Source organism: Zootermopsis nevadensis, unplaced genomic scaffold (assembly GCF_977971745.1).
Source record: "Zootermopsis nevadensis isolate Lab colony 2312 unplaced genomic scaffold, Znev_1.0 Znev_ptg000013l, whole genome shotgun sequence".
NCBI lineage: Eukaryota > Metazoa > Arthropoda > Insecta > Blattodea > Termopsidae > Zootermopsis > Zootermopsis nevadensis.
The window spans coordinates 6,439,798-6,460,821 of record NW_028259145.1 but is presented as its reverse complement, the minus strand read 5'-3'; the positions used below and the strand labels follow the sequence as shown (position 1 = coordinate 6,460,821).

General features: G+C 38.4%; 1 protein-coding gene across 4 annotated transcripts; it reads right to left on the bottom strand.

Moving 5' to 3' along the window:
- Positions 1–37: 37 nt before the first annotated feature.
- On the bottom strand, positions 38–20,479 carry Tudor-SN (Staphylococcal nuclease domain-containing protein 1). 4 transcript variants are annotated; one of them, XM_087348513.1, is made up of 15 exons: positions 20,412–20,479; positions 20,086–20,216; positions 16,898–17,016; positions 16,647–16,789; positions 16,382–16,545; positions 14,271–14,441; positions 14,027–14,194; positions 10,077–10,241; positions 9,503–9,636; positions 8,258–8,464; positions 4,318–4,501; positions 3,789–4,235; positions 2,496–2,942; positions 2,206–2,412; positions 38–1,230 (listed from the first exon to the last, which is right to left on the bottom strand). In XM_087348513.1, exons 2-15 carry the CDS (start codon positions 20,164–20,166, stop codon positions 1,120–1,122), a joined length of 2,748 nt encoding a protein of 915 aa, XP_087204639.1. In that variant the 5' UTR covers positions 20,167–20,216; positions 20,412–20,479; the 3' UTR covers positions 38–1,119. The 4 variants fall into 4 exon arrangements, with proteins under 4 accessions (XP_087204639.1, XP_021917779.2, XP_021917780.1 ...); XM_022062087.2 differs by lacking the exon at positions 20,412–20,479 and having other exon boundaries at positions 20,086–20,279; XM_022062088.2 differs by lacking the exons at positions 20,086–20,216; positions 20,412–20,479 and adding an exon at positions 17,219–17,499.
- Positions 20,480–21,024: the final 545 nt, after the last annotated feature.

Below are 21,024 nucleotides of genomic sequence, written 5' to 3'. Positions count from 1 at the left end.
ATTTGGACATTCAGACATTGAAGATAGGAAATAAAAATTACTTCCTTCAATATTTTTATTTTTAATCTTAATAACACAGCCCCACATCCACCAGAAACATTCACATTAACCCCCTCATGATTGTTTTCAACTGAACATACAGCTTAAAAAGTCCATACAATATGGCTGCTACAATTTCACCTTACAAAATTATAAACATAAGTTACTTGCAATAACAAAAAAAATTGCACAATAATTATCAGTTATAGTCTTCATGATTCGTGTCATCCCTGCCGACCATTTATTTAATGACCATGATTACATAAATTCATTATTTAGATGGCATCTGATTGTATGCCAAGAAAATATTTTCATTTTCAGTGACTGATGCAATATCAAATGTAGAACTGGAACATATTTTATCATGAAATATGTATAATCATTAAAATTATTCCCAGAAGCGATCAATTGAAACCACAATAAAGAGAAACATCCTGGACCACGCAGTTTGCTGCATTTTAACAACCTGACAGTTTAGAAAATGTTTTTTCCTTATATTTACATTATAACCATTGCAAAACGGAAAGAAATAACATACTATACCACAGTGTGGTCTTGGTACCACATGCCTCAGCAAGATACATCCATTTATGCTTCATGAAGCTGGAAACAACTTCAATTTTTTATGGATTCAGTGCACACCTTTCATGCCCTTTAATGTTTGTATTTGTTTTTGAACAGTCTGTGAAATATTGCACTTTCTCCTGCAAACAATAGTTTCAGGTAAGCATCTGAGCCACTGTTAAACTACATATTATCTGTAGCACAGGGTCAACACTTTGCATGCATATAAATCTCAGTCCTGTTCATTATGGCCAAAGAACCAAGCATTAAGGGGGCTAGGATACCACAGCCACTGTGACAGAACACTGTATATGTATGTATGCATGCATGCATGCTGTTTTTAAAGGAAGGTTTAAATCAAGCTATGACCAACAATAAAATGCTTATATTATTAGATCCACATAAACATTCTACAGTGATCACAGCTATTAGGTTGGTTGACCTGATCCTGCTGGGGGAAATGCAAGATGCCATTGAGCCCTCTCCAACTGCTGTGCCAGTGTACATCATGCAGATTTAACATCCCAGACCAAACTCCTTGGCATCATCCTTTGTGATGTCCCCATACATCCACATGTTCGCATGACTCTTCTTTGCAGTTTCCTGTGCCGCTCTGTACTCTGACACCTGCAATATAAATCATGTCAATGCAGACACTGGTACATGCTGCAAAAATTTAGCATGTGTTCAAGGGGGGGATTGAAGTGCACACAAAATAAGCATATTAATGCTTTAATTGTGTTCCACTTGTATGCTACCTAGTGCCCTTATATTTACTCCAAGGTTCAGAATCTGAAAACAAGAGTTTACTGATGACATCTTCCACAATCTGCATATGTCTAAAATATGCGATGGCTACCACTTGACATTACAATATTACCTAAAGTATGGTAAACTTTAAGTCATGCACAAGATGTAAAGAGCTCAGGCTGTTCTGAACAGAAGAAAAACATTGAGCTGTATTGTTTGTGGTTCATGATTAGAGATGAATACAAGAACAAACCGAAGACCACTGTGAATGTACTAAAAAATTATTTATTTATTTTTGAGTGTGATTATAGTACATTCTTTTACTTGTACTAGACTAAACTTCTACACTCAATGAAAGCTAATAAAATGTAATTTATAATGACTTATTACACCAATATATTCAGCATGGTTAGAACAAGAAACTAGAATGGAAGACAAAAGGTTGCCGAAACAAATGCTGAAATACTGTCCAAAAGGGAGAAGACCTGTCCCCTGCTCCAAAGACTGCTGGATGGCATGAATATTGAGACCGAAACAGGCCAACCCCTGGCCTAAGTTCGTGATTGGATTATGATGATGATGAGATATGTTTTTAATGTCTTGCAAAATTTTCTGGAACTTGCTAGGAGGATAAGAGATGCAATGGCTTAACACATATCAAAGTCACGACTTTCACCCATTCCTACATGCTAATTAGTCATGCACAAACACAGACCACCAAACTCTGCGTGAATGTGCATGTTCCATTCCGTATCTTGCATCAGGTGCGAATAAAGTATAATAAGAAACAGGATTTGATAAAGCACGTTAAATAAATAATAAAGTTATGCAACTTCTCATGGTCCTACTTACCAATTTCTGCAGTCTCTTTTCTGTGCGGTTCTCGAATAAAATAAGTCCTTCAAGGATCAGAGTTTTGGCAATGTCCTCATCATTATTAGCGGGGTCAACTAGTGTAGCATATGAAACATTTCCAAGCCTGTATTCTATGTTCATATTCAGAGTGCGATTTTGCACATCATTTCGAAAAGCATGTATTGCCTCTTCTTTATCATCCTCCTGGAATAAGAATACTGCTTAAGTCCTGAAACATCTGTACACAAGTATTCTAAGATTAAACTCAATTAAGTTAGTGTACGTACATCAATTGGAAGCTGAACACAAGCCAATGCATACTCAAGTGCGAATGGTTTTTCTGTTGCAAAGCTGGATGGCAGAGTGGCACATCGCACGATGTCAACAACCTCTCGATTCCCATAGTCAATGTATAACACGCTGATGTCAGGGCCAGATATCTTCTCAACACGAGCACGATACCACTGGTCATCTACAGTGAACTTTGCTGCACACATTTCACCTCGCTTGGGTGTAAATGCACCTGGCAGAGGTGGATTGGAAACAAACTCCTGTCTTATCTTCCCCATTAGCTGTTCCAATTTGGAACCCTGTTCCACAAGCTGAGCATAAAAGTGCAGGTCACGAGTTCCCTCAACGACAAATACCTTGTGATAATCTATCTTGCGTTCTGTGATGTTATCCTCCTCAATTTTATTTTTGTCCTCATTCTCTTCTACATAATTACTCCATATCTGTTAACAAAATTATATGTTAGCAAATGAACTACACCTTCATAACATTCTGTGATGCAAACATGATGTACAAAAATCAATATGCCATATGTAAGACAGACGTATGTGCATATGTTCTGTGTGGTGTGCGAGTAAATGCCTGCGGGCATGTGTGTGTACATACAAATATTTGATTTACAAAATATAGGGTGTAGATACTCCATCTGTATATCCTCAGGGTAACTGGACTCGCACCAAATCAGTATCGTCAGCAGCCACTAAGATGTAAAAGGAATTTACATTTTTCTACACTTGCTTGGACTCTATATTACCCCATTTTATATGAAGTAATAATTTTGAGTTAGAAAAATATTTCATCATCGCACAAACATGAGAGAAGAACGCATCACTGCAGAGTCTTCTGCCGGCCGGCCAGCCAGCACAGAAATAAGCGGATTCCTCCCTCCATTTGGACACTCAAACATTTGGAATGGAATCCTTCACCCAACACAACAATAACACATCTGTGTATCTAACAATTAGATCACAGTGAGGACTATGTACCCAATTATTTTCCAGGGTAGCTGCAAATATACTGAATAAGCAATTATGACAGATGACAAGGAGTGGTCCTCCAGTTTGGGGTTTGAGGGCTAAGAACTCCCCACCATAAAAAAGCATGTCACGAAATTCTACTGAGCATACTATTAGCTTGTCTAGAACACTCTAATCCACGCAAATATTTAGTACTGTTGGAGGCCATTATTTCATTAACTGTTCAATCTCTTACCTCCATCGATATCTAATTATAACAAATATATCAGATTCTCATAAAACAACTCAAAACACAATAATTTCTTTACTCACCTTCAATCTGGTAGCTATAGCATTATCTTCAGCAGCTTTGAGGGCTCTGTAATGTTCTGAGCGTTCAGCAGTAAAATGCACTGTTGCCAGTCCTGCCTCAACTAGAGCAACTGATAGATTATGGCTATCCACCCACAGCCAACCAATAAAGTTTCCGGCCTTATCCATCGATTCTACGTGGATTTCAACTTCGCGCTGCAAACATCTGTCCTTGGTGAACTGCAGTGCTTCCTCTCCAAAGGGTTCCCCCTCTATTAAACCTGCTCCTCCGATGCCTGGCCGGGAGCCACGGGGACAGTTAATGCCTGCCAACAGGAATGTAACAAGGCAGGTCTCCTTGGCAATATAAAGCCGTAGTCTCGAGCCACTGGCAACAAATTCTACCACAGCTTCTGTTCGGGCCGCTCGCTGAAGGAATGGTAGAAACTGCTTCGCCTTGGCCAGGTCCTATTTAAAAGAAGATAATTAAACTCTGACAGGATTTATGTTGATTAATTCCTTAACAAAACTGACAACTGGCATATCTTACCCCTGCTACATCAGCAACATGGTGATTAGGAATATTCTTCTTTGCATGGACCCCAGCTCCAGATTTACTAGCCTTCATTTCAGCAGACAGAAGTTCATCGTAATGAGACGATCTCTGATCATCATCTGGACGATATCTGAGCACTGTAGCGAAGCCTTTGCTTACCATGGCTTCCGCCACGTTACTGCAATTAATATCACAGAAATATAAATCGGACATATTTAAGATTTTCTAAAAGCATGATGAAAAAATGGGATTTTCTGCAATGCATATGGTCTTTATATAGGTACATTTTATTTATGATGGCAAGTGTAGCATTTATTTTCTTTGTATAGATGACTGATATTCCCTTCCCACTAACATCTTGCAACTTATTTAAATTGTGCTCAGCTATTCACAAGAATTTCCTGCCTTTCATGGAGACTGAAGGTTCCTTACCATGTTCAGAACAGCCCAACACTGGCACTTATCCTGAGCTTAACAAATCCAAACCACACCCTCAGACCTTATTTCTCTAAGATCCAATTACTTTCACCCTGCCATTTATGCTTAGGTCTTCAGTGCCTCTTCCCAACAGACTTTTCAACTAACATTTTATACACATTTCTTATCTTCCCATGCAAATTACTTGTCCCACCCATATCATCTTCCTCAATCTGATCATCCTAACATCTGGTGAAAAGTATAAATTCTGGAGCTTATCATGCAGTTTTCTCCAGCCTCCTCTCACTTCATCATTCCTCTTGAATATAAATGTTCTCCTAAGCACCCTATTCTACCCTCAATCAGAATTCTTTTCTTAATGTGAGTGACCAGGTTTCACACACATGAAAAAGGGTAAAATTTTGTTTTATATACTTTAATATTTATGCTTTTAGACAGGAGATGAGAAGACAAAAGATCCTGAACTGCATGTTATGCATTTTCCAAATTCTGTCTACTCTTAATTCCCATGTAAACACAATTCTAATTTGTTGCCATCATTCCCAAAAATATGAACTTTGCCACATGTTCAAAGGGTTTAATAGCTGCCTCATATAATGATTTTGTCCAGTCTGGTACGAAGACATAAGTTTTCTCTGCATTAACTTTTACACCAATTTCCTTACTAGCATTCACTATAGCTTCTGTAATTTGTGATTTATAATATGTAAATTTTTGCCCAATAAATTAACATTATTAGCACAGACCACAAGCTGACATGCTGACGTGTCCCATTTAATTCCATTCCCTCCATTTTCTTGGACCTCCTAGATGCTATATTCTAAAGAAAAGTTAAAAGCATCTCCCTGCTTCAGACCATTCTGAATATGAACTACTACAGGTTTCATTGAAATACATTTTTATTAGGCCAATTACTTTCACTGGTATACCGTAGACAATGCAAATGATGCATAACACTTTCCTCCTAATGGCATCCTAGGCTTTCTTGGAGTATATAAATAGCCAATGTGCAGTTCGACTGTGCCCCCATTTTTTCTCCAGTATCACTGGAATGACAAATATCTGACTGATTACACTGAAATCCAAGCTGATGATACCAAATATTTTTTTTTGACAGAAGAATTTTGGATACAATTTCTGTATGCTGCTGATGACAGTAATATTCATTGACAATTACGACAGTCAGTTTTATCACACTTCTGTTAAACAGGTATAATAATAGATTCCTTACACTGTTCCGACAATTCCTAATTATTCCAAATAGAAGAAGAAAGTCTGTAGATCAGAGAACATAATGTATTACCGCCTGCTTGATCAATTTTTGGAATTTGTTAAATACATTCTCATAGAAATATCAACCCCTAAAATTTAGGGTCAGTTACTTGTGGCTCAGCTGTATGAATCTGAGACTCCATTCTGCTCCTTCCCTTCATTTTTAAGACTTGGGGATGACTAGATGTTTGCACGCTTCAAATGGTACATCCTGTAACAATGTCTCAATTTTTTGGGGTCATTTTCTCCAGTATATCCAATTTAACTTGTCCCCTGTGATTAGGTAGCTCATGAGCATTCCACCTGAGCTTCATCCATATTAAGAAACCTGTACCCATTCTGAGTTTCATTCATATTTGCTACATACTGCAATTCTAATAAAGCCTCAAAATTTTGTTCCCAGTTCCGCAGCTGATATTAACAATGTTTTTTTTTCTTTGTTTTTCCTTTGCTATGCACTGTCACTACAGACAGTCTTCTAGTTTGTAACACTGTCTCCACCTTCATATATTAAACCTGAGATGCGGCTAATGTTTTTTTAAAATGTTGGTATTTCTCTGCAAGTCCAACATCTTCAATGCTATGAGAACCTGAAATCTCTACACTACACTACAGTCTACCGAGTGAGTTTGCAGCACTATGAGGAATGACAACTGAGTTCCCAGAATGCCCGCATATACGTCACACCGAGTAGCAAGCGAAAAATAAGGAAGTAGCGACGTGTCATGTGCCTGTGGTCGTGTCTTTTGTTGGTGAAGCAAATAAGGCGGTAATAGTGAAGCAGTGGCAGTTACACAAGTTTGTTTCTTCCAGGCAAAAAGATGCTGGAGCAATGCATTAACATCAAGATTTGTGCAAAGTTAGGCAAGGCACATGCAAAACTGTGCAGATGTTAACAGAGGCTTATGGAGCTGATGCTATGTGTACTTCCACATGAGACAAAGAAGAAATTTACCATTACTACAGGCATAATTTGTAAACAAACAAAACATTAACTGAAGAATAATAATTACAGTGAAACCTCTATCCATCGTTCCCGGAACTATCGTTTTCCCGGATGCATCGTCCGTTTTGTTCGGTCCCGAATACATCCCATATAAAATAATGTTACATTTTCCCGCTTCTATCGTTCCTCGAACTATCGTTTTATCGCATCGATCGTTCAAAAATCTTAGTCCCGGCCCACAATTTTCCCGCAATGATCGTTTCTGAGAAATTAAAATGCTGGGTTTTGAGATAAATTAATACCGAAAGACGCACAATGTTTTTGGAATACGCAGTAGCGGTAACCTGTTATGTCGCCCAACCAGCACATTCTTTTGGAATGAGGGTCAGCGGTGCAGGGGTGATATTGGAGTGAATGGCGGTGCTCATTGTCAGAAATTTTACGATTTTAATTATGGTGCACTCATATTTCGTTCCAGCGATGCCAGATGGCATGTGCAGTGTGAATTTCTTCACAAATGCTTTTATTACAAGTACAAAGGAAAGGCTGGCGGCACTTTTCATTCTTCTGGTTCATCTCGTTTCCAGCGGTTCAGGGTCTTCTACAGCTACGTTTCGTTGAGTTCGGCAGTAATAGTATTTCCATTCTTCCTGTTATTGTCCGCAAAGGGGGTTGGAGTGGTGAGGAAGAGGGAGACGACGAATGTGAGCCCGAAGCTTTGCCGAGTTTTGCCGAAGCACACGCTGCATTGGCGAAAGTGAAGTCGTTCTTTTATGCGCTTAATATTAGTGAACGTGACGAGGAAAACACTTTGAACGTGGAAAGTGCTCTGTTTGGTCTAAAACGTAAAGTTTCGACAAACCAGTTGTCCACTAAAGACTTTTTTGGTAAAAAGAAGTAACTTTGAAAGAGAAACATTGTTTTTTTTAAATTTTTAATGCTTTCCCGCATCTATCGTTTTCCCGCATTCATCGTTTTTATTTCCCACCCCCGCCGAAAACGATGCATCGAGGTTTCACTGTAATTGTACTAGTGTGTAGAAGAAAATTTGAACAAGAACGCACAGCATAATTACTGACTCTTACAATATGTAATTATGTGCATCCATTAAATAATAAATTACAGTTCAGTAATTGCATGTAATGGAAAGTACGCCAAATATGAAGGCGACATTGCGGCACTAAAAATGACAGATGAATATTTTGTATATTATATAATTTTGTTGTGCAAAAATATATAAACTTTTTTAAATAACTTGATTTCATCTGAAATACTCACACTCCACCAATTGTGACTGTACAGCACACTTTCTCTGGGAAGTTGTCCTTAGCGATTTGTATGTAATCAACAACAACGTTCACCTTCTTGCCAATCAGCTTCTTCCGCAGAAACTCACGTGCTTCAAACATCCAAGGAATGTCATACAGAGGACGGAAACCCTTTGGACGTGGAGGTGGAGGTTCACTGGGCTTCTCTTCTGATGACCTGGTACAAACAAAATAATTAAAGCTATCCCATTATGGACTGTACTTGTGCGTGTAAAGTTTAGACCAGGATCATATATAATTACCATTGGGTTTTAAAGGGTTAATACTAAAGGTGTTCACTGTGTTACACTACAATAGTAAATAATACCAAAATGGTCTGTAGAAATATATAAAATCTCAATAGTTTAGGAAAAACCCAAGCAAAGAAAGGGGACTTCTGTTAGTCAAAATAACATACACATATACAGGGCAAGTCTAAATGATGTTCCCGATTTGAAACACATGAAATTCAGATGCACAAAATTGGTACCGATGGAAAGAGAAACTCTCCAAGTTTATGTTGGTATACTTCGCGACTGCGTAGTAACACTGTTTGCCGCCACGGGCGATATGAGAGAAAATGGCTGCCATTGAAGACAGGGGAGCCTTTTGTGTCCTGGATTTCCACGTTCACCGGACCTGACGCCCTGTGATTTTTTTCTGTGGGGGTTTGTCAAAGATAGAGTATTTGTGCCACCCTTACCACAGAACTTGCTTGATCTGCGAGCACGTATCACATCAGCCATTGCAGCAATCGATCATGATATGCTACAACATGTCTGGGAGGAACTCAACTACAGGCTGGATGTGTGCCAAGTTATCAAGGGAGTTCACATTGAACACCTGTGATGTACTGAAACAAAACTTGGAGAGTTTCTCTTTCCATTGGTATCAATTTTGTGCATCTGAATTTCATTAAACGTGAGTAGCATGTCTTTCAAATCGGGAACATCATTTAGACTTGCCCTGTATGTATCACAATAAGCAATTACGTGAAGACAAGCATAAATCCAATTTCTGAGATGGATTGTCAAGAGTACTTAGACTACCAAATGGTGCAATGACACAGTCTTTTGGTGAAACCAATGAACACCACAGTGGGGAAATTCAACTGTTCATACGAACCAAGCTTTAAGTAATCTTACTCCTATAGTATCATTCTAAACCACAGTGTCTTTCAAGACCAAGTTTTAATTTAGCAAGTGAAAACACTGACCTCTGTTCTCTTGGTGGTCGGATACTTGCTAGGAATATTTTCTTGACTGTTCCATCTGCTGCCTTAACCATGAGAGCATCTCCATTCACAACTTCAACCACCGTTGCTGTATATTCTTTCTCCTTGCCTGAAACCTGATCGAAGAGAAAAATTATTTTTGGAATGACAATTGTCAATGAACCACAGAAATGCAAAATCTTTCCATAATGGGCACAACACATTATGCATATACACACATTCACAAACACTTGCACAGATAGAATTCTGAAAAATTAGTTTTATTACAATGGCTGTTTTCTGGGTTCCGGTGCCTTGTAGTTTGATAGAAGTTAACCAACATTTCAGAGTTCCTTGCCACCTCCATCATCAGGGTGATGATGGAAGCAGCAAGGACCTCTGAGATGCAGATAAACTTCTACCAGACTACAAGGTGCTAAAACCCAGAAAACAGCCATCTTCATACTCACCACTGTGGAAACCTCAAATCATACAATTTTATTGCAGAAGTGCCCAAGCTTTGTACAATCCCAAATGAAAAAAATTATATTTCTAATTGAAATTTAACAATTCTAACCTGAGGACCAGCTCCTTGGTAGTCCTTCCATAGTCTGATTCTTCCTTCCTTTGCCAATTTTTCAGCTGCTCGAAGTTTGTCAGCACCACTCTTCATGAATGCCATAGACCAGTCAATGCATCGGGCAAATCCTTCCTTCAACAAGGCTTCTGCAATATTACCTTTCTGTAAAATAAGTAAATGAGCTTTACTGAGAGCCATACAGCTTCCAATTTTACAATTTTTCCTTTTCCATAGCTTTATATTAATCAGCAAACTGTTTTCTCTTTCCTTTCAAATATAATCTAATCAAATGTGTTCAAATCAATAAACAGCAGAGTAACAACGAATGAGTAAAAACTGAAACATCAAATTACAGATCCACAAGTGAATGAAAATTTGTTCCCCAATGACAGTGAATTTAATGTACTGATAACTTCATTTAGTCTGGCCCCAGTACTTTTAATTGCAGCCTATGTCCTAATTAAGAGAAACCTGTCCCTCGGTTATGTACGAAAGTAAACCAAGTGAATGCTCCAAGCACAACTGCAATCAGCTTACCTTATAATTAAACAGTCTGAATACAGAAATTCATTACTCTGTTTTTATATACGAGACTAAGCACAAATAATGTTATAGTTGTATTGTAACTATGGAAAAACAAAAGGAAAGTTTGAGAGAATTATAACTTTTACTACAATGTAGTAACCACACTGTTGTAGAAATAGTTGCGCATAATGCAGCGTAATGAGGAATTTGGGCAAGTGCAGATGCATGTAATGGAATATGCTTAGTGCAGAGGACATCAAAGGTTACATCCAGACAATACCCATGTTCGAATGTGTAAAGTACATTCTAAAAATAAATGACTGAAGGGAAATAACTGCTGAGCAAACTTTGCCAAGGCTACTGCACAGTTCATCTCGCTTTGTTCTGTGAATACGCAACACAAAACACACAACAGCCACGGCTTCAAGCAGGAAGTGACGAGCTGTTATATTTGATGTTGAAGTGGGAAAATGTTTGTCAGAGAATCCAAAGAAAGTGTCAGATTAAGAGTATGATAATGGCAATAAATTGAATGACTGTGCCCTTCTTTATGCTGTGGATGGCAACATTGAAGATGATGAAATTATTCAGGACTTTGTAAGGGAGGACATAAACAATTACAAAGGACAACAAAAAATTTAACAGGTAGTGTTTGTTGAATCTCAAGGCCCTGGAAAACAGGAGACAGAAATTGCAGATATTTTAAAGTCATCTTTCAACATAGAACATAGATGAAGTTGTTGAAGAGACCAACAGATATGCTGAGCGATCCCGAGGCAATAATAAATGATCAAGTAGGTCAACTATTAGGGAATAGAAACCTGTAACAGAGGGAGAATTTATGTTTTACTGGTCCTCTTTATGCTTGTGAGCATTGTTTAAAAATCTATCCTGAGATCATGCTTAACCACAAAAAGGGGTAATTTCCATACCTTAATTTGAAGACAACGTAACAAGAGGCAAACTAGAACTAATTTGCACTTCTTTGCATTTTGCTACCAACAAAACCTTCAATTCTCAAGGACCAAAAAGCTTTTAAGAATTTTCCCTGTAATTTCACACCTAAATAAAAAGTTTCAGGAATCATATTTACAAAATCAGAACATTTAAAGTGATGAATCATTGGCCTTCTGTCTTTTAAACAGTACTGCCCTTGCAAGGCAACAAAATCTGAGTTGTGCGGAAACTCGACTCCTCCTCGATCACATGTGACACTGATAAAACAACAGCCACTGCTCTAAAACTGGTAGAATATCTACTGAATCAGGGCCTGACTGTGAGGATGATTAATTTCTATAACTTTCCCTGAATAGCAAAACCATCTGAAGATTGTACACAAGACAGACTGTGTCAGCACACTAAAATGGAATGGATGACATATTCCCAAAAAAAAAAAACGAGGCACTTAACTGAAAAAGGTAAAATAACAGAATAGCACCCTGGTCCTACTTCCACCAGAAAACCATCAAAAAAGTCTTCAAAGAGTTAGATCTAGTTTCAAGTTTGTTCCTTATTCACAAGTATAGTATCACTTGCATGTTTTTTTACAAATGCCTATATTTTATTTCTAATCACCTAAGCTAATCTGGTTGAACAGTAAAGTTTGATACTGGAACCCATTACTGAATTCATTATTAATTTGCCAGGAAACAGGATTGCATGTTTGTGCGCTTCTGGCCTTACAGGTACATCAGCTTCTAAAACTCTCTATACATATCCACCATTTCAGGGAAGAGAGAGAGAGACAGTATAAATTATGGGTTGTTTCATTCTCAAAAACATTCAATTAGTGCCTAAACATCTTTAACTGACTGACTTTGTAATGAAAAAGCAGTATCGTTTAATAGGTCAAGAAGTTTACATATTATCAAGATGTCTTACAAAGAATAAAGTATTATTTATGACACTTCCGCCACTGAAATGAGCACAGCATAAAAAAAATTGCACCATCATTTTATGCATATTCCTTCACCTATAATTTACCACGCAAAAATTCCTACGCATACAAAGCACGATGTGTGAAAATAAAGTGCCTAGAATGCCTGCATGTCACATAAAGCAGCGAGCGAGCCATAACTAAGCAGCAGCATGTTACAACATACCTGTGGTTGCATCTTGGTTGTTGCCGAAGCAAATCAAGGTAACAGCAGTGAAGCAGTGGCAGAGTGACACAAGTGTTCTTTTTTTTTGTGCAAGCAGAAAAATGACTGACAGGTTAATGGGGCACTGCATACAACTCGGGGATACTTCTATCCTCTCCACAAAAACCAGCTACATGGATCGGATAATCAGGGAAGCCATCAAGATCGAATTACATCCCGATAACTTCAACAGGGAAGATTGACTTCACCTGAGCCGGTCCTGGAAGCCACTTATTCACACTCTTCGAGGACTCCGAGAGCGATCCAGAGTGCACCGCCAGAACCAACCAGACCACCTTCTTGGCTCTTTCCAGGGCCCCGATGTCCCACCCGACGCACTTCCCGAGCCCCCTCTCTCTTTTCCTTCTCTCCCTCTCTCACACACTCCTATTGGTCCACTCCCATGCCTGCTCCCATTGGCTCGGGGCAGGCTACTCCATTCACAGTCTGGCTCCTATAAACCTAGCCCCACACACCCTATTGGCATATTCATCACCCTGACGACGGAGGCAGTATGACCTATAAAACGTTGGTTAGCATCGACCAGACTACGCAGAGCAACAACCCAGAAGACAGAAATCTTCTTAACATATTAACAAAGTTTTGTGCAAAGTTAGGCAAAAGTACAAGTTAAACTCTGCAGATGTTAACAGAAATTTATGGAGTTGATGCTTTGAAAATTTCAATTGTTTTGGAGCGGCATAAAAGGTTTAAAGTTACCAAAAGAGGCGTGCATGTCGCAGGCCCAAGTGAAGACGATACTTATTTGTTTTTCAATCACAAGAGCACTGTTCCTTTGGAATTTGGTGAACAAGGTAGAACAGTGAACCAGCATTATTTGGAAATACTGGTAAGGATACACTGAAATTGTAACATCCACCATATTCACCAGATTTGGCCCCATGTGACGTTTGGCTATTGGAAGACACAGATTTTCAAATATCACCAAATTCAAGGTCATGCAATGCCCATCCTGAAGAGCATTCCAAAAATGTTCTGAGCTGTGGAAACACCGACTCACTACGTGGACAGGGTCACAAGGAGACTACTTCAAAGGTGACATCAACCACCAGTGTACAAATAATTAGAAACATCTTTTATGGAGGCATTACAGGAACTTAACTGTCACACCTCATACATAAAACATTCTTGTATATCATAAATAGGTACGAAGAATATTATGTCTTACATTTCCATCAATTTACAGTTTATCAACTATAGTTTGTATACCTTACTGCCTCAATTTAAATAAATAGATACTTGTCAAACCGTTATACATACTGGATGGATAATGCTCCCAACAAAGTTGTTGTTATTAACAGACTCCAAAAGAATCTCAACATCCCTCTGCAGTAGCCGAGACTCCACAAAAAACCTGGCTTCTTCTGCGTAAGGCACCTTTGCAGCTGGGTCTGGTTTTCCTTCGTTATCAAGTTTAAATCCTGGGCACTGGAGAACAAAAATGTTATTTCTGTACCAAGACAACAAAGTAAAGATTATGATTACAAGTGATAATTAAACTTACCTTAATGCCAGAAATCATGAGTGTGATGTGGTAAAAGTCTGGCAACAAGAACGCTCTCACAGTTGACCCATCTCGCACATGCTCAATGATAGCTTTTATAGGTTTCCCACCACACTTATCCACAAAATTGCGTGGATTGTCTATCGTCCATTTGATATCTCGTGTGTGTTCCTGAAGAAGACACGTGTGTTAAATAAACAAATATTTAATGTGCAATATGATCTTATGACTACATCAAAAACACAAAGGCCAGCTTCTATACAACACAACAAATGCCACGACTTCAAAGGAGTTTCTCACTTACGCTGGCGCTGACGCAACTATTAGCCTGTGACTGCTACTACTTGTAATACTAACACCGCTAATACCGCTGTTGATATTACTATTACTACCACACCTACTACTAAAAGCTTCAATCTTTAACTTTATATAACAATTCCTCAAATTACATTTAAAGGAGTAACGAACGGGAAAATACGACGAGTTTTCTTTTTCAGAACATCCAAGCAAATGTTAGAACAGCTATTGTGAACTTCATGAGAACATAAACTTTTTATACTGGTGCCATGAAAGTATGAAGAAGAGAAATATTGAGGTATTGACCCACACCTATACGATGACAGTAGTACTTCTGGACATATCGGAACAATCACTCCTACATCTAAGACCGATATGTACATCTGATAAAATTAAGAAAAGACAACACCTCGCCCAAAATTGAAAAACAAATGGCATGAAACATCACCAAATGGAATCATATTTGAGTTTTAAGTTCGTAAATATTTTACACCTGAAGATGGTTTTATAAAAACTGAAACATGTTGTGTAAAGGATGTTCCAAAATGTAAATCGATCAATCGATATGGAACATCAATGATATTTTATTATCTTAATTATAAGAAATTTTAAATATTGTGATAAGACGGTTTAAAATAAATAATTGGAAGAGAAATAATGGAAATTTTCTTGCTAGGTTTTCAAAGTTCATAGATAACCACATAATCATTAATTGTCTATTAAATTTTAAAATACTAGTACCTTCATATTTCACAGAATAACCATTTTAAAATAATTAAACTAAAACTTTGAACCCCACACACAAGTTGAACATAAATCTTGATTAAATCTGGAAACTTACTAAATCTTCGAGCAGAATCCATCTTGAGATACAGACAGTAATCTCAGCAGGTGAAAAAATTCCCTGCCTCTTACAGAACACAAAAGTTCACAGCCCACATCTTCCCGCATTATTCCCTAACATCCATTTTAATATTATTATTTTCCCATCTACACTGCCTTTTGAGTGGTTTCCTCCCGTCAAGATTTACCACCATAATTCTGTATGCACTTCTCACTTCCCCATTCACACCACATTCTCTGCCCATCTCACCCTTTCTTTGATCATACTACAAATTATGAAGTTTCCCACTACGCAAATTTTTCCAGCCTCTTCACACTTCATCCTTCTTATGTTAAAATAAATTTTCCCTGATCACAAAAATCTTCAATCTGACTTCCTTTGACAAGAGTTACCAACTTTCACACCTACACCGAATAGTTTTGTATCCAGCATGAGCGGATTTAATCCATAATACTATGAAGCTGCTGGCTGACTTCAACTCTACGGTTTAACCATTTGGTGACATGCTACTACGATACATGGCAAACTGGACAAAAAAGGTTACATAATTTAGTTCAGGTATGGTTGGTTTAGTTCGTGTTGATGATCATGACAAAGTGTGGAACTTGCTGAAGTACATGTTCAATTTATGAACTCTGGTATCACTTACAACATCAGAGTACATTACGTATGCTTTGGCTTGGTTAGTACAGACTTACCTTATGTTAGTGTTTACTTTAACACTCAGAGAAATGATGTGGATGATCAATATTCTATTTCATATGCTTGCCCTTTAATGTTATGTTCTTCCACTATAAAACTTGCAGAATAAAAGTTTCAAAATCAATTGCAATTTTCTAAATATTCAGTAATTGAACTGCTCTGTGGCATCTACTGTAAGGTAAATATTTTAATTATAAGAGCACACTCTACAAACAAACCACAATTAACATCATACAACTGAATATATTGAAATAATGCGTAAAATTACCTGGCTCCCTGTAACAGCCCACTTTCCCTTACCAGCTGCTTTAGCTGTTTCTTCCAATTCAATAAGGCGTTGCTGTTCAGGCCCTGAACGGGCCCCTTCACGGCGAACACTGGCCAAACCTTCTGATACCAGAGACTCCGTTACATTTTCTGCAGTAGCCATGTCTAAAGCAAATTAACAAAATCATGAGATGCAACTTGAATCTAAAATGACTTCAATCTGTAAACATACAAATTATGCAGTAATATCAGCTGTTTCTAATTACCCTTGCCCAGGTAGATGCAGCCATATTCTCGAGTTGCATTGGGAGGTTTTTCTGAAGTATACCAAACCTCTTCACCAATTAATTTCTTACGCAAGAACTCTCGTGCTTCCCATGCATATGGTTCATCTCTTGTTTCCTCAACACTGTTAAAACAATCATCAATATTACAAGTCGGTAAAATTTACGGATTCATATCTAAAATATATCTGTATGGCCTCTTAACAAATAGATAACAAAGTAAAACAGATTACTTGTTAACAGCACGACGACCCAACTTGGGTGCAATGATATTGGAGAGGCCAAGTGGCTTTTCTGGTGGTGGACCCCCTTTTGGTTGTGCTCTGATGATAACGGAGTCCCCGGACAGGACCTATAAAAGAGACGTAAATTAATTTGTCTTTTATATATGCATGATGACCATATGTGAATTTGCCCATGCAGCTGCCAACAGGGCAGAATCGTCTGCTTCTTAAAAATCATTAATCATTAATACAACAGGCTAAAATTGCTAAAATGTTAACATGTGTATGGATCATTTCTAAACACAATTTAGTAATATTAAACGGGTATACCTGTTTAACAATCCATCGATTTGGTTTTGGCTGTGGTGCACTCATACTGCTGGATCCATGCAATGTGCTAAAAAGATCGTGGTCACGTGACGTCACTCGCGTCTTACCTTCCGTTCAGGAGCAAAGGATTTTATATGGAGTACGAAATAAATTAAAAGGCACTCCGTAGTTCAACGTAAGATTTAAAGCACGACAAACAAAAAAATAATATTTGTTTCACTCAACCATGCTCCAACTGAGCCCTAGTTAATCGTGTTGCTGATGTGGCAGACGAAGAACCATCTAGTGTCTGGTACACGAAGCAAATGATATCCTGGGTCGGTGTACTTTGGCGGCCTCTCTAAAATAATTTATATAGATGTCAATGATTCGTGTCCAAAAGGTTTCTTGGATGAAACGTATTGTTTGATGGTGTCTATCCAGAAATGGATGCGTTATTTCATATTTCTTATTTTGGCCTTAGCTTAAACTTGTAGGCATACCAACAAATTTCCTGTGACATACTTTCAAGTTTAAGCAAGTCAGGTCATTGTGTCAGCCTCATGTTTTGAAGGGGCTGACTCTCGAGCTTGTTTTAAAATTGGCTACGGTCCAACCACGTTTTCACGTCACCACGCGGTGGCTATCGCTTCATCCTGCCGCCTTTCGACTAGGGCAAAATTGGCCTGGTATTAAATTGTACTTTCTTAGTTTGTGGATGTTGGCAAAGAAAAGGTGAGGTATCTGCATTTTCCCACCAAAGCGCTGTTGTGCTCCAATTAAAACTCTAGAAAAATTCTCTACTATAATAACCCAAGTATTTCATGTAATGAGTGCGGGAAAACTCGAGCAGCTAAAGAAAAGACAAATTTGGTGGCAGAACAACATATCTTAAAGAAACTCAATTCAACCAAGGCCCGAGAAAGACATGGTGTCTTTTTACACTGATGCTACTGTATCTGGTGAAGTGATTAACGTATCTAACACTTCAAATCGTATTTCATACTATTATTAATTTTTACGGGTCTATTATATCAAGTTGTTGTATTTCTTAAAAAATCTCTTCCACACAAATATGTTACTTTGTCCATTATTAGTTAAAACCGATTTTTACTCCCACTTGTTACGATTTACGAACGAGAAAGACAGTGAGTGATCCTACCCACGAAACGTCCGTCGATCTTCATGTTACATCAGCTGGGCTGAAACCTGAACCGCTGCGTAATTATGATGGATGGAAAGCACGGATAAGCAAAGAAACAAGCAGATTAAATTTAAATGATTTTGATAACGACTGTTTTGTTTAAAGTTGCGGCGTGTAGTCTGGTAATGGTTTACTGATATTTCAGAGGTGGCGTGCTGCCTCCATCATTAGGAATCGCCCCTGAAGCTGTAGGCAGCACGCATATCCGAAATGTAGATGAACTTATGCCAGACCGCATGACACAACACCCCAGAGGGCAGTCAACTTCAAGCTTGCCACTGTCAGGACATCTCACGAAATTATTACCATTAACAAACTGAATCAGTGACATGAGAATGGTAGTAATCTCCTCATATTTAACATTATTTCGTGGCTTGTTGTTCGAAATGGCTCCCTGCACTGGCCACGTACAAACGAGCATGTTTTAACACATTTTATGATATGCTCTTGTATATGATAGAGATGTCATGCCATTTTTGCTTAAATTGCGAAAACTAACAAAAGTATTCTGCAAACCAAAAATTTTGTAACAGATGTCTAAGAAAAATTCGCGTGTCTTCACTAAACCACGTGGAACATATTTATCTAACAGAAGTTCGTGTTTGCATGCATTTTTACACACACGAAAGAAATAATTTTTTTCAGATCTATAAAGATTAATATTTCAAACTTGCAGAATAATTACACACGTTCAACATTTTTTAAAAAAAAAACATTTCACTGTTTACTGTCCACACATCACGGGACAATTAATTCTGAACATGACCGCAAATTCTTATAGTTCTATAACAATGTTTTAGGTGGTAGACATACTTTTGAAAAACACTATACATCCTCCAGAGGCTTGTTACTGCACTTATTCTCTAAGTGCTGTCCATGAAGTCCCTTGCTGCACTTAGCACATATAGTTTTTTATATTTCTTCCATTTATCACGTTTTCTCCTCTTGTTGGACTCACAAAACCCCTTCTCCTTTCTCCCTGGCTATTTTCTTTGGTATCCCAAACCATCTTCTGCATGACCAAATGCAACAGATTTTTTTCTAGTCAATTTTAAATCTATTCCTCAAAAAATGTGCCCAATTTGTGCACGGCTGTAGCCAAAGGTGCACCTTGCAAAAATTTTATCCATAAAAATGAGGGAACTTTCTGACAGGTAATTTCTGATTTTTAACAACCGTATACAAAACCAAATCATTGTGTAAGATTTGATGTTTTCACATCGGTGAGTATGAAGCTTTCTGTCTTCCGGGTTGTTGCGCTGTGTAGTCCGGTCGATGTTTACCAACGTTTCAGAGGTCATACTGCCTCCGTCATCAGGGCGATTCATGGTAAACATCGACCAGACTACACAGCGCAACAGCCCAGATATCTTCAGATCATTGTATTTCAGCCCCGACTTCTTGAGCCTAGGCAGTTTGCAGAAAACACCAGTAATGGAATACTGTGTCACACAACATCCATAGCTTTGCTTCCCAAAGATTGCGTTTGGAAAATATTGTAATAGCTTGAGTTGGTTCCAAATGCGATTTAATCAACGCTCAGCTGTTGGTGTGGAATTTAAGTGTCCTTGAATGAACGCGGGGCGTGCCACGGTCTGTGAAGCTAATGGAATTGAACGCTAACTTGGGCTGACTGTTATTGTTTCTTATCCCTTCTAACCAGCCAATTTATTCAAAGCATCACCTTCACTATTGCTCCACAGTTCTTCACTTTTCGCCATACTGGGAACGACCCGTTCTTCAATTGCCTTGATCTAAGAGACATTTTGGTAGGACTCCTTGGATGAGGGTTCGGCCCGTCGCAAGGCCTCTTACCTGTACACAGGACAGCACAACACAGAAAAACACGGACATTCATGGCTTGAGATGGATTCGAACCCACGGTCCCAGTGACCAAAGCCCACGCCTCAGATTGAGCGGCCACTTCGCCATTATTTTATCTATATCCTCATCTCTTTTCCAGCGATTTTGAAGAAAGTAAACCTAGAGAAACAATATTTAAATACTCACATCACACAGCCACCATTCAATCAGCTGCCACGAATACTTTACTGTACTTCCCATTCACAGATATTCCATACGTCTATTGAGGAAAAATCGTAAGCGATCGATATCGAACTTCGATGCAAGTTGAAAGTGTCTGTGATTCACTAGTCTTTTTTCCTACCGCCCTCTCCAGCATGAAATGGGAATTACACGCACGCAATAACGGTGGATCGGCCGATGGCATTCCGTTTCTTCGCAGTTATTCTACATGGCAGCAGCACCGTCTTTTATGTGCCGAAAGAGTTCATTTGATACCTGCAAATTCTCCTGATGCACCATTTCATACATGCATCTCAACAAGTGATAAGGGGACCAGGCATGTGGACCTCCACGACCAATTTCCACAGCACTAATTCAAATATTGACCCATCGATTTGCAGACATATATTTAATTTGGTCTGAAGATGAAGGTCTTCCTATAGAAAATGCAGTAATAAAAGTCTGGATTCAAATGACCCGCAAGAACAAATGGTTCAATTACTTGTTACCTAATTTGCTGGAAAGGGCATGTAGAAGTTACAAATGGCTCATTGTTGCCAATTTGAATACTCAATTCATATTAATCTAGTGATAAATG

Excerpts from the sequence above, each read along its gene's own strand:
- Tudor-SN (XM_022062087.2), bottom strand. The coding sequence starts at position 20,259 with ATGAATGTCCGTGTTTTTCTGTGTTGTGCTGTCCTGTGTACAGGTAAG. Across the intron at positions 9,637-10,076 it reads ACCAAGGAGCTGGTCCTCAG|GTTTCAGGCAAGGAGAAAGA; the intron begins GTTAGAATTGTT and ends CTCTTCGATCAG. Across the intron at positions 2,943-3,788 it reads CTATAGCTACCAGATTGAAG|ATATGGAGTAATTATGTAGA; the intron begins GTGAGTAAAGAA and ends TTTTGTTAACAG.